At 37.7% G+C, this 14,314-nt stretch overlaps 1 protein-coding gene across 2 annotated transcripts in view; it reads right to left on the reverse strand.

The window, feature by feature from the left end:
• The window catches only part of UPF2 (UPF2 regulator of nonsense mediated mRNA decay), a 64,914-nt gene that overhangs the window by 20,551 nt on the left and 30,049 nt on the right, over positions 1–14,314 (reverse strand). For both annotated transcript variants that reach the window (XM_061582238.1, XM_061582239.1), the window contains 7 exons: positions 13,981–14,097; positions 13,132–13,317; positions 11,524–11,727; positions 9,050–9,325; positions 6,508–6,691; positions 1,191–1,330; positions 454–558 (listed from right to left, as the gene is read on the reverse strand). In XM_061582238.1, the coding sequence (XP_061438222.1) occupies positions 454–558; positions 1,191–1,330; positions 6,508–6,691; positions 9,050–9,325; positions 11,524–11,727; positions 13,132–13,317; positions 13,981–14,097 (1,212 nt within the window). The remainder of the gene's footprint in view (positions 1–453; positions 559–1,190; positions 1,331–6,507; positions 6,692–9,049; positions 9,326–11,523; positions 11,728–13,131; positions 13,318–13,980; positions 14,098–14,314) is intronic.

Raw genomic sequence — 14,314 nt, forward strand, 5'->3', positions numbered from 1 at the left:
CACATCAGGTTTAAGGTTTTTTGTTGAATTGGAAAGCCTTAAACAACTTAGAACTGTGTTACCTGAGGGAAAGTCTTCTCCTGTATAGAATTGCCTGTTAATAGAAATATTCAGATGAGGCCCTCCTGGTAGTTCAGCAGCTGCTGAAATTCATCTTATGGCAACCTGGGAGAGGGCCTTTTCTGTTGTGGCACCCAATGTATGGAATCCTTTCTCTTCTGAAATATGCCAAGCACCAACTTTTGGTGCTTTCTAAAGACTTGTTTACTTAAGCATTTGCTGGTCATTACTACAAAGCCTATTGTACTTATGTGGCTTGCTATGGATGTTGATGAATATTGAAAACAATACCTTTTATTGAGCCTATTTGTATTGTTGTGAACTGCCCTAGAATTTCTAATGAAAGACAGTATAGAAATGTTTAAATTAAAAAAATAGAACAGCAGTACGTACAGTATTCTCTTCATCAGTTTCATTCTCCTTATTAGAGTCTGTGAGATAATCAGTATTTTCTTCTTCTTCCTCTTCTCCCTCTTCGTCATCATTATCAGAGCCCTCCTGAAATGTTTACTGAGTTTAATCCTCAATCACAAACCATATTTTAATGCAACTTATACACACACCAATTTAGAATTTCTTCCAATAGTCTTGATTATCAGTAATTTTGAAACACACCCACCAACTGGGTAGACAGAACTAAAACCAGAGAGGTGGGGAGAAATCCACTCAGCACCAACCACGTTGTACAGAGTACACATATGCCCTCTCAAGCCCAGAAAGGAGCTCCCACCCTATTTTAAAAAAATGATCAGAGCTGTGAGGGACTTTCCTCAGGATTGCTGCTATTTGCCTTATTCCCAACGTTCTTTGTATCACAGCAGAGAATTCTACACTTGACCTCTTTGTACTAATTTTAACCAGCAGACCCACTTATTTCTCAGCCATGGAAGGTGAACCAGTGCTCATACTCCAGCAAACAAAACACTCCTTTGCAATTCCCAGAATAAAATTATACTTCTCTCCAGTTGAGGCAGTAGTAGGGCTTTGAGCACAACAGCCAGCAGGCTACCTCCAACTGTCGTTTAAATGTGTAGCCTCAGCTGGTAATTGCTCATTATGACTGGCAAACAGCTACACATACCATTCTCTCAAACTGTAACTGAGAAAATTAATGGTGGGGAAAGAATCACCTCCTCCTCTGGCTCATTGATTTCACTTTCATTTCCAGATTGCTCTTCTATCTCTACTCCACCTTCCTCTTCCTCCTCATCTTCCTCCAGATTCTCACCCTCAGTCATTGAAACTTTAGAGTCCTTGTCATTCACAAGGCCTAAGAAAGGAACCAAGAATTATGAGTGTGTTAGATAATTCTGAGTAAGACAGAGATCCAATGCATACTTACTTGAGAGTAAGTCCTACTGAAATCAGTGGGACTTAGCCTGCAATCCTAACCATGTCCACTAAGAAGTCCTACTGAGTTCAATACAGCTTATTCCTAGGCAATAGGGTTAGGATTGCAGCCTTACTTCTGAGAGACATGTTAAGGATCAGGCTGTATTTTAAGTTTACCAACAAATGTCAGTACATTTGGCCATCTCCTCAGTGTACAATAGTATTTTCTTCCAATCTACTCCATTTTACATATTATATTAACAGACTACCCCTATCATAATGACTTTTGTTACTTGATTAAATTGCTTTTCATAGTTTTGTTGCTGTCACTAAACATGTGCCAGACCTGCTTGGCTAAAATGTAGATTTCACGTCAAAGGAATTATTGGATTATCTAGCAGACAAATAGTTTGTGAGAGCTGATAGGAGACATCTGCCCTAGGATGACACACGTTATAATTTGAAGCGAAGCACTTTACTTTTGGAATTTAATCAGATCCAACAATATTTTGCAAACATTGAAAAGTAAACTAGAAAGCCGGGAAGGGTGACTTCACTTGTGCCTGCTTTTGGGACGGGCTCCCGCCTCAAAAGAAGCTTATTCAGATATAAATCAGTCAGAACATTTTTTTTTTTGACTGATGAAATTTCTCCCGGGCAGGGAGAAACATAGAGATCAACCTCAAAAGCCTGTTTTTGTTGGGAGGACTGGATTTCATTAATTTATGAGATAAGGTCCAGCCAACAATGCCGGACGGACTTTCTAACAAGCTCTATCTGCTTAAGCGATACGTTTATCTTTTCTTTAAAGAGAGAACGGACTAACAGGCAAGCACCCTTCTTTCTATTATTTTTTTTACTTGGTTTAAATTGTTACAGCAAAAGGAGATTTGTCAGATTGATCGGCTTTGGACAACTTCTGGGTGAGATATAACTCTTTTCTGTTATTCACGAAATTAACAGCTTATCTCTGTTTCTGTCGCAAAAAGCTGTCCTGGAAGTGCATTCTAAAGATAATAAACAGAAGAGGGATTTCTATTTCTGATTTCTACTCCGAGGAATATTATATTGTCTGGGACTATTCTCTTTTTGGTCTATTTTATTTTGACGAATCTGCTTCTTCACAACGCCACTAACTGTTTTGATGCTGGGAACTAAATTTGTTTTGCATTCTTGAACATAGAGAGATAAGGCAGGTTGCTCTGTTTATACTGTGATGTCATCAAGCCTGGAATATTAACCCAATTGTTGCTGAAATAAGAAGTGGTTCTTCTTTATTTTTGTTTTGCTTTGTTTTCGTGGTTTTAAAAATGGCAATCAAGAAAGTGGCTGAGAATCTGGAAGTAACTATGTTTCAGAAAATAATGGATGAGATTGAGATAACGAAACAAACCCTGCGACAGGGTAGTAAGGAGCTGAAAATTGAACTGAGCAAAATGACGCAGGAGCTTAAAGAAATAGGGGATCCTGTGAGAGAGGAGAATGAGATCAGAGATGAGAAAAGAAAAAATAAAGGGAAGATACAAGCCCTGGAGATTGGAACAAATGTGGAATTGGAAAAAGATCTGGAGTTTATGGATTTTAGAAATAAAATCTACTGTTTGGAATTTAATGTTATCTCTGAAGAAATTAATGAAGATATTAGAGATAAAGTTATCAATGGCTTGGATAATCTTCTGGACTGGAATGATGTGATGGAGCTTGATATAGAGAAAATCTATGGAATTAACTGCAGCCATGTGACAATGGAAAAACTCTTAAGAGATGAGCCAGTGCATTTTGTAAAAAAGAAGAACACAGATATGACTTTACAACAGTATTTCAGCAACTTATTCAGAATGGATGGCAAGAAAATATTTGGGATAGAGGAAATTCCCATCAGACTCTTATTATATGACTATGGTTACAACAGCAAGATTATTATGGAATACTGATAATGGAAGATTGGACACTGAAATTACTGGACTTAACAGGACTATTGAAGATGGAAGATGGAACTAATAGGGATAATGGAATAATGGCTATTGAAATTATTGGACCTAACAGATTCTGATGAGACAGATTAATCAAAATGTTTATTTGGACTATGGTTATGACAATAAGATTATTATAATTATTAACGAGATGGATTAATTGACATGTTTATTTGGAGAAAAATTGATAGATATATTTCTTAAAGAATTGAAACCTCTCTTTGACTTTTTGTGGAAAGAATAAAGTAATGTTTATGAGATTTGATTATTAATTAAGATAACTACTGGAGGAAAGTGATTTTATAATATGATTTAAGAGACAAGATTGTTATATATTGTAGACCTATAACTGATTTGATATGTGACAAATGGGAAGTCAACATTTTATTTTATTTTTGTTTAATCATTTTTGTTTTGTTTTGTTTTTTGTCTTTGAATGTTTTATGATTTTGTTTTCTACGTTTTATGAAAATTTGAATAAAAATTATTGTAAAAAAAAAAGAAAAGTAAACTAGAAACAGTTACATTACTATCAGAATCAGAATTTCTCCCTAGATTTGGGGATTTCAAATAACTCAGTCTTGTTCCTGGATCAGCGAGCTACCATTCTGGGCTCCTACTGGGAGGAAGGGTGGGATATAAATCAAATAAATAAATAAACAATTAAATAAATTTCTTCTATTTTATTGATGTCAAGACATTGAGTTGGACCAAGGCTGTCTATTTCACAAATGGAAGGGCTCCTTTCTTTTGTGGAAGGTAATCTGATTCAGTTCAGGTTCCTGCTGGAAGAGTTGCTGGGGAAGAAGAGCCAGAGATTTTTTGTTGATTTCCCCTTCTCCCTGTAGCCTCTAGTATCACCTCCCATGCTATTCTGGAGTGCTCCCAACATTCCAGTGCAGATTTTCAATGAGCACAGGGGGCTTCTGCATTCAGAAGTGTCCAGTTAAAGGAGTTCCCACTGCAACCAATTTGGATCCAACCCTTGTTTATACTGTTTCAGTTAGCACTTTATTCTCTTATCAGGTCACTTACATGCACCAGCACATATGCGACTTGAAAGATCCATTAACAGGTTTGGAGGGGTGCTTAGGCAGGATGTACTCAGTTGGCCCACCTATATGCCACTATTACTATTCCACATTTGCTTGCTCTCTCCCTCAGGGCCCAATCCAGAAGGAGAGGGCAATGTGAGTGGAGGACATTGTTTCTTCTCCTTGCTGCTGTTGTTCTCTCCAAGTGTGTGAGCAATAACAAGGAAAAGCAGGACCAGGTCATCTGGGATTTCCCTGAAGAAATGTGGACCTTAGCAGGTGGCCCAAGGGATGCTAACCTCTGACACCTGTCCTGTCAGTACAAACATCATTTCATGTTTTCACTGCAATTTGAAATCAATGCAAACATATGCATCAGTAACCTGGAAGGAAAAAAAACTTTAAGAACTGAAAATTGTATGTATACCAATGCCATTTTTTTAAAAAAAGTCTTCAACTTAAACCAGGAAGCAGACAGAATGGAACACACAGTGTAGCAAATCAATGGAAAGGTAAGTTAGGAGGCAGGGGAGGGAAATCTGCTCACCCCTAGAGATAGTAAAAAAAAAGAGAGATTGTCAGATGAAAACTAGAGGGACACTTTTTTCATTCTTTTTTTACTGGATGCATCAATAGATAAATCTGCATCTCTGGAAGTGCAGGTTCTTGCCACGAAGACACTGGCAGAAAGGAAGCAAGGTTTAGTTCCCAATGAATGGTTGCCTGGTGGGTGCCATGAATGAAAAGGCACAACAGTAAGCACAATTGGCTAGATTGCTGAAGTCACACAGCCTGTCTCAGTGGAAGATTGAAGAGAATGAGACTCTTCAAAGTAAATAATGTCTTAAATACAGACAAAGGCAACTAACTCATCAGGTTTGCATAGACCCAAATGAAGTATGCAAATGGAAAGGGTGAAGCCTTCACTACTCTGTACCGAGCCAGTGAGAACCAAGGAGGGGCCTAGGGTGGTAGCTTTCCCTTAAACCCCACAGCCCAAAGCAACTTGCAAGGCAACCCAAACCCATTGCTGTATCCAAAACAATGAGGGAAACACAGATGGAGAAAAAAAGGCATGCAAGCAGCCTACATTCGCTCCCAGCCACACTAAATACAATGTTATTATTTATTAAATTCTCAGTCTAGGTGAACTTTATTATTTACTTATTTATTAGATTTATATCCCGCCCTTTCTCCCAGTAAGAGCCCAGGGCAGCAAACAAAAACACTCTAAAACATCATAAAAACAGAGTTTAAAATATATTACAACAAAACATTCTTAACAACATATTAAAACAAAACATCTTTTAAAAAAATCTTTTTTTAAAAAAAAATCTTTAAAAATGTTTTAAAAAGCAATTCCAACACAGATGCAGACTGGGATAAGGTCTCTACTTAAAAGGCTTGTTGAAAGAGGAAGGTCTTCAGTAGGCACTGAAAAGTTAACAGAGATGGTGCCAGTCTAATATTTAAAGGGAGGGAATTCCAAAGGGTAAGTGCCACTACACTAAAGGGCCACTTCTTATGTTGTACGGAATGGACCTCGTGATACAATGGTATCTACAGGAGACCCTCACCTGCAGAGAGTAGTGATCAACTGGGTATAATAAGGGGTAAGACAGTATTTTAGGTATCCTGGTCCCAGGAGCTGTATAGGGCTTTGTACACCAAAAACAGAACCTTGAACTTGGCCCAGTAGCTAATAGGTAGCCAGTGCAATTCTTTCAGCAGCGCGGTGACATGTTAGTGATATCCTGCCCCAGTGGGCAGTCTCGCCACCATATTTTACACCAGCTGCAGCTTCCGGACCAACCTCAAGGGCTCCTTCTTGGAAAGAATAATGGAACCAAAGGTCTCTGTCGATTAGAAGTTGTGCAACACACATGCCAGTCAATGCAGATACCTATAGGTGCTAGTTTATACCAGGACCAGATTCAGAGACTAGCCTGTGTCCCCATGTTCACTATACATGGCTATAATCATAACCAATTTCAAAATTCTTGAATGAGAGTCAGGTTCATACCCACTTATCCTTAAAATTTATTTAAGGTTATAGAAAGCACTATGAATTATTTTAGCTCCCTTCATTCTTGACACAGCATTCTTACCTAGTTTGATTAAGAACTCTCTTTCCAGTTCTTGTACCTGCCTAACAGATTCTTCCAGAGAATTGCAGAGTTTTATCTTTGGTCTCAGCAGTTCTAATGTATCACTGATCATATAGTCAATGTCTATAGGGAATGGGTGATCTTTTGTCCAAACGTCCAGGCTTTTCTTCCACCAAACATATCTCTGGAAAGACACAGAGATAATTGCAAAATGACTAGGCAACCACTTCAATTAGTCTAGAAAAATCCAAATCTTAGCACACAAAACCCAAACAAGGAATAACGCAAGCACACTGTTAACTAAAGAAACAAAAACAAACCTTATAGGTTACTATACACTAATAAAAGGCAATTAATTGTGGTTTGCCTGTTCTGTATGAACAGAAGCTGTTATGCAAAATACTATCGGCTTCCTCATCTTAAATAGGATGGAAAGATTCTAAAATTGAAACTGCAGTAAGACTCTACAGGCAAAGTGGTCTCCAAAGATATCAAGACAGATTAATAAACATGTAGCATTTTAAAATTTTGTGCTATTTTTTAAAGAAAATATTTGGGGCCAACTGATATTGATGCTTGTGGTAGACATGTATTTCTTTCTGGAACCAGCAAAGAGCAGCATACATTAAAATATTGCAAGTTCTTTGCCATATAGATATGCTGCATCTCATTTTATTTTGCATATGACTTATTTCTTAGAGTAATTGATTTTGCATCATTTACTGTCTAAGCCATTTCATGATTTCTAATCTTTGGAAGAGGATTCCTTTTACCCTCCTTTGACTTCTCTTTTGTCTGTTGCTTCTATGGCATCTACTGTTGACTGTTTCCTCATTTAATTGTGTTATTAACTACACTTGTCCCTCTCACTCATCTCTTTTGTTCCCATGATTCTTCTCCCATTCAACCTTGACTTACTCCTTAATTATGCCTTGTTCACTCTATTTGTGGTGCTGAACAGATGTGGCATAAATAGCTTCTGCTGTCAGATTCTACACAATCTTATTTTCCGCTTGATATTTTGCTTAACTCAATTCTCATTAATTTTAAACCATTTTATTTGCTAACTCTTAGTTTGTAAACAAGAGATCAACAAGAGATGAACATTTTTATATCTTCCAATACAAGATTTTCTGGTTCTGTTCTTTCCTATTTTCTTTTTTAAACTGTGGATTTCCATATCTTTCAACTCTTTTCTAATTTTGCTTTAGCTACTCCCCATGCCAGAAAACATTACCTGCTGACATCCAGTCGATAAGAAATCCCTTCAAGTAAAGGCTGGAAGGGATGGCAAGATTTATTTATTTATTTGCTAGTGCTGGTGTCTCCCTTGTTACTTTTTTCTCTTTTGAATCATTTAACTGATTGGATTGTAAGCATTTTGAAAGAGCTCCCATTTTAGTTATTCTTGTACAATGCTTAATTCATCCTAGGCACTTAGACCTCATACAGACTCAACAAAAAAACCACACTGGCTGACTCTGGGATATATTTGGACCCCAGTGGGATTTCCAATGGAACAATGGGGTCACTTTGTCCCCCAGAGATCTTTTTATGGGCTGGGGTCACCACATGTGATTGATGCCATCCAAAGTACCTTGAGCCAAAAAAAACCACACTTATTCAGAGGAGGAAGAATTGTTCTGAACAATATATGTTGGCCTCCTTTTCCATGCATATTGAGTAAACAAAACAATTTCTGGGATATTTTTGGAAAGGAAAATGGTAAGCGGTAACTGGCTAAAATATGGGGATGTTGTATAGGTGACAGTTTGTGACAATGACCTAGAAAAACAACCCTGTAGGTTTACTCATGTGTAAATTATACAATAAAAGGCAGAAAGTTGCCCCCAGGGCTTTTTGCTGGGGTATTCCCTCCCCCCCCCGGTTTTGCCCCCCAGTTTATTGTTTCCAGAAGGAAAATGGTAAGTGGTAACTGGCTGATATTTGGAAATGTTGTACAGATTAAAATTTGTGACAATGCCCTGTAGGTTTACTTATATGAAAATTACACAAAGAAAAGTGCACCTAGAGCCAAAAAGTGCCCCACAAGTCTGCATGAGGGTTACAAATATCATAAGCATGCTAGATGGAGAAATGCTTGTTCCAGAATGCCTTTCTGTGACAACAATTTTATGGCAGGGAAGGGCTGTAGCACAGTGGCAGAGCACATGCTTTGCACACAAGAGGTCTCAGGTTTAAATCCTGGTGTCTTCAGGTAGGACTGGGAAATACTCCTGTGTGAATCACTGGAGAGCTGATGCCAATGAACATCACAAGTACTGAGTTAGATGGACCAATGGTCTGACCTGGCATAGGCAGTCTCCTATATTCCTGTTCTTGAGACTATGTGCTTCCTTATGATACAATTCTTGTATTCTTCTGATGACCATTCAAATACAACTTAATGGCTCTCCTCTCATCATTATATGCCATCTTGTGATCGGTATATTTTAAAAGGCAGCATATAAATACTTAATCATAACTATTAATAATATAAAAGACAAAGTTGATCACAGACGAAGATGCAACTTGTTCTTACCTGGAAGTAGACCAAGAAGCAGTCAAGTTTCCGTTTGCTAGATCCCCTATCAAAGTATTGCCCACAAGTGTCAAGGATGGTACACACCAGTCGAATTCGGAAAAGATGTTCTGGAGGATCAAGTGGACTAGCAGTACCATCAGAGTTCACACCAAATGATGTAAATGAGTACAGAGTTCGAAATATTACTGCCGACTCTACCATTCTGTAATTGTACAGCTCACCCAGGAACTTGGCACTGCTGATTCTCCGCTGGTTAAATTTTGGTTGATTAACCTGAAGCATAACAAAATGTCATTTCCACAATAATAAACACTTCCTAAGCACTAGACAAAGATCAATCATCTACATGGAGGACATGGTGGGATTGCCTGAATTACTGTTCATGAAAGACAAGCATGATCCAGCAGAGTGGAACACAAACCAGACATGATAGGCAAAAAACCTTGTGGTTTAAGAACCTACCTAAAGACAACAGATATTTCCATCAAACTTTAAAAAGCAGGGAAATTGGGCAGCTATAGTGAATGCACCAGGGGAGCAGGAAACCTGACCTCCTCTCTGAGATATTGTACTGCCCTACAAATTGGTCAAAATGCAAACACAAGTTGGGATGGTCTTTCACAGTCCAATCCACTTCCTGTGTAGCTGGGAAGAATTTGGTAACATGTGCCTCTGAGCATATGGTGAGTGGTGGCAACACCTGCCATCTCCAAAGATGATTACATTTTTGCATGTTTATTGTTCTTCCTTTGCTTCTTTCCTGTGTAAGTACTGTTTCTACAGAGTGTCTAAACTAGAAAATTTTATTTCTCTCATTATTCATCCTAGAAATCTGTGTCAAATTTATTTTTATTAATTTCAAAGCCTTTTTATTGGTCAATGTCATATGATGGTGAAGATAGCCTTTTTTGTTTCAAATCGGAGGTTATGTTCTATTTATATTTTGGGTGCATTAACAGTTGAATATGAAACTGCAGTTTGATGTAAAATCAAACTGATTACAATGTGTTGCTACTTAAGCAATGTCTCCAGCTGCTGGAAAAACAAACTTGGCCTACACAAGATTTATTATTATTTTTATTTATTTATTATTTGATTTATATCCCGCCCTTCCTCCCAGCAGTGGGCACTGGGCAGAGGGGAAGCCCCTTTCCTTTCCAAAAGGAAAACACTCTGATCAGTATATTCTTTTTCAGTGTTTCCCCACCTTTTTATTCTATAGCATGCACATGTAGCCTCCCACCCAAATTTAAACCAAAGCTTTCCCTGGCCACATCCACACCAGACCTTTATTTCACTTTACACAGTCATGGCTTCTCCCAAAGAATCCTAGGAAGTGTAGTTTGAGAGTTGCTAGGAGAGGCCCTGTTACAGAGCTTCAATCACAGCAGCTGACTGTTAAACCACTAGAGCTCTGTCAGGGGAATAGGAGTCTCCTCACAACTCGCAGCACCCTTCACAATTAACACTTCGCAGGATTCTTGGGGGGAAGCCATGACTGTCTAAAGTGAAATAAAGATCTGGTGTGGGTGTGGTGCCAATCAGCCAAGCAAAGCAGCTGTGAATCTCACTTTTAGAACACTGACAGTTGGTTCTTACTGAGCATGCCCGAGCTTATCATTTACTTCAATGCTAAAGTTCTTAAATTAATTAAAAATCAGCCAGGCATTTTTTTTAACTTTTAAACTGCAGAAGATGAAGGTCAGGGTATGGGGCAAGGTCAGTAATAGCATTAATAGCATTACAAACTCTGTCAACATGAATGATTTCAACAAATTATGAGAACTCTGACAGAAAAAAGTCCAAAAGGGGTCTGGTTTTTTCCTCTCTTTTTACACTTTGAACTCTCAATTCTCTCTGTTTTGTGTATCACTATGAAAATTTAGAGGGTTGTTAAGCAAGCATTTCTGAGTTCAGGACTACAATATTGTAAGGTGTTGAGTTAAAATGAGTTTATGGGAAACATCAGAATGGCACAGGGGGTATTTTCAATTTAACATTGCGGAATGCAAAAAATCCATGCTGGCTAAAGTATACAGTCACTCTCGTGGCTATATAATATGCAGAACAGAGAATTTAAATGCACCCCTCATTACGCCACATGCATGGTTTATCAGTTAACCAGTGAAAGCTTGTCTTAAAAACTACCAATCCAGAGTACCCATTTATGTCCAGGAAAACAGTGTGACAAAACAGCCATGTCAGTTTGCTACTGTGCCTTTTATTTACTGCAGTCTTCCCCAGCCCCACTGTCCGGGACGTTGGGAGAGATAGTCAAGAATGCAATCACCCAGAACCAGATAATGGATACAGTTTACTATAAAATATAGAAATTATTTACTTCAATTTTTTTTACTATAAAAAATTGAAGTAAATAATTTCTATATTTCTTTTAGCTTTACCATATTTTTACAGCTATGTAGGATTTTATATAGTTATAAAAGCATTTTTAAAACCTAGAAGTGTTTTACCTCCATTCCTAGTCGAATATCCTCAAGGACACCATCCACAACATGAATTCCAACATCCTCTTGGTAAAGTACCAGCCCTGCTAAAAGGTTGGCTACACAATGAATACTATTATATTTCACATTCCAGATGTTGATCATACAACATATAACATAGTCTTTCACTTCAGGGTCATGCCAGGGCAATTTGCGCATCTGTCTCAGGACCTGAACAAGATTTTAAAAAACGTAACTCAAAAAGAACAAAACTAAGTTGGATACTTTACATATACATTTGTTGAATACTAAGCAAAAGTATTTCAAAACACAGTATTTGGGAGACCCACATTCCATTGTGATCTATCCATTTAATAGTATAAAACAAACAAACCAGAGCCAAGATATGAACCCATCATATCAAATTGAGTTGGCACGGTCTTTATATTCACACTATGAAGATCTCCTGTTTATATCTTGAACAAAGACCTAAAGTCCAGAAAGGCCTATCAACTCATCATAAGCCACAAGAAAATAAAATTTTAGTATTAGAACTTGTATGTTTATTAATCCATTCCTAAATATTCAGAATCAATGAATTGTTCTTAAAGCATGACCTCTGAGAACCCAGCAACAATGAGGGAAATACTGAAGAGCTGGACATTTCTTTCAAGTTCCCATACAATCCTAAAGAGATCAGGCGCTTCATATAAGCTGCACAAGTAGGCTAGAGTGGATATTTCAAAGAATCCTTGACATGGCACTCCCACAAGTTTTTCTGGTTTGTGGCCAGAGATGACAAATGCAGCAGCTGAATTTTAATTCAAAAGCCTTTCAAGCATCTTAGTAAGCATAAGGTAAGAAAATGTGATGGTCCACAAAGAACAAGCAAATGATGATAGCAGTCTTCACAGGCTTATAAATACTCGCCTGTGGCAGGTAAGGACTGTCCATACACAAAGAAGTAAAATGGGTTTTCCTTTGTTTTTATTTTTAAACTTGCAGGCTGTTACGATGTGCCACAAATGCATTAGTATGCAGCAGAGAAACAGATGAGCTTGTGGAATGTTGCAGACTAGGAGTTTTTGTAAGCTTATTTGCAAGGCTGAGTGCTAAACCTAACAAAATTTAATAATCTCTGCTTTAAGTAAATCTTTACATGATATGCTCAGCAGATTGTTCCTGAAGACATGAGTGCTTAAATTATTTATTTATTTATTTGGTTTATATCCCTTTCTTCCAGTAGGAGCCCATTAATTAACGTATAAAGGATGGAAAGGCTTTTCAGGTCATGCTTTGGAAGAACCCAAAACTGTGAATGAGAAAACATTGACTTATCCATGGAAATTTAAAGTTCTACTGTTTGATTCAATATTTAACTGCTTTTTAAATGGTTTCTTTTATATTAAGGTGTTTTAGGCTGCAGTTAACTATTTGGTCTCCACCTTCCCATCCACTTCAGTGTCCTCCAGCTTCCTTTATTATTATCTCATCCATTTTTAAAAAAATAAGTAAGAAATTTTTTTCATCACTTTAGTTTTGCCTCTGCCTTGAAAGTTATTCTAGGATAAACGTCCATTCATTTCTTTCCTGGGTAATGGTTTGATTAAAAAAAAGCCTCAAGAATGGACACACCTTCTCAGTAGTTACTTTGGAGAGATCCTTATAAAGGAGCTTCCGAATATACTCTTGGAGAGGAGGGCGTTTCTTCTTCACTGTTTTTTCAGCTGGAGGAGGATTGCAGTAGTAGTAGGCATTTTCTACCATTGTAACATAGCGTGCATCTAGGTGCATTGCTTGCTTCTTTCGCATCATTTGCTCCTAAAACAAACAAAAGGAGGTATCACTCTGTGCAGACATACAAATTTTTCATTAGACCATTTGTTTTGTTCTTCTAGCCAAGGCAAGGGAACAGCAAAATCCCTTTTCTACCAGGCGATCATAGTCTGCAATATTCTCTGCTCACCAAGCTAAAAATCTACTTAGGTTCCCTACATTGCGCCTCTATCAACTGTTGCTGAATGTAGCACCCTATATTTTCAACTATAATTTGATAATGTAGGAAGGTAAGACACATGTCCTTGCTTCTTCTGCTTTCTGCCCACCAAGCCTCCAGCTACACATCTAAGCACTGTGATGTTCCACTGAAGTTCTGGAGCCAGTTCGGATGGTTACTAAAGAGGGAGCCAATTGTCACGATGAGTGAGCAACTGCCACATATCTCTATCCACAAACCCATATCCAGTAATGTACGTGGATGTTCCAGGCAGAGGAAGAATCTGATTTGTGTGATTTTACTCCCTCAAGGGAAGGAACAGATAACACAAAATAAGATATATTACTTTCTCACCCAATGTAATTCTTCGTCCAGAGGAATTAGCCCATCACATGATAAATGTTAAGACAATGCCATAGAACATTTTATTGCAACTATAGTTTTGAAAGAATCAGGTTTCAAAAATAGCTCTCGAAAAACATTCTTACCAAAAGGACACTGGTTCTTAAATGAGATTCTGGAGATCTGAAGAGTAGTCTACCGCAAGTCTCCAATAGAGTACATGCCATTTCAATATGGTGATGAGAGAAGTCAGACAAAAGCATCTGTGGAGATAAGTTACATTTTTAATGTCTTTCATACTGATTTATCAAAGTACTCTTAGCATCCAAATCAAACTTGTTTTGGGCTTTAAGTAAAACTTGAAATCTCTTAAAGAGGTAGCACAGCTTTATTACATCACTCTAATTTATAATGATGGGTGTTAATTCAGTCACCACTAGTTATTTCCTCTGCCACTTTTTAAAAGTATATCAAGACACA

Source organism: Rhineura floridana, chromosome 8, assembly GCF_030035675.1.
Source record: "Rhineura floridana isolate rRhiFlo1 chromosome 8, rRhiFlo1.hap2, whole genome shotgun sequence".
NCBI classification, from domain to species: Eukaryota; Metazoa; Chordata; class Lepidosauria; order Squamata; family Rhineuridae; genus Rhineura; species Rhineura floridana.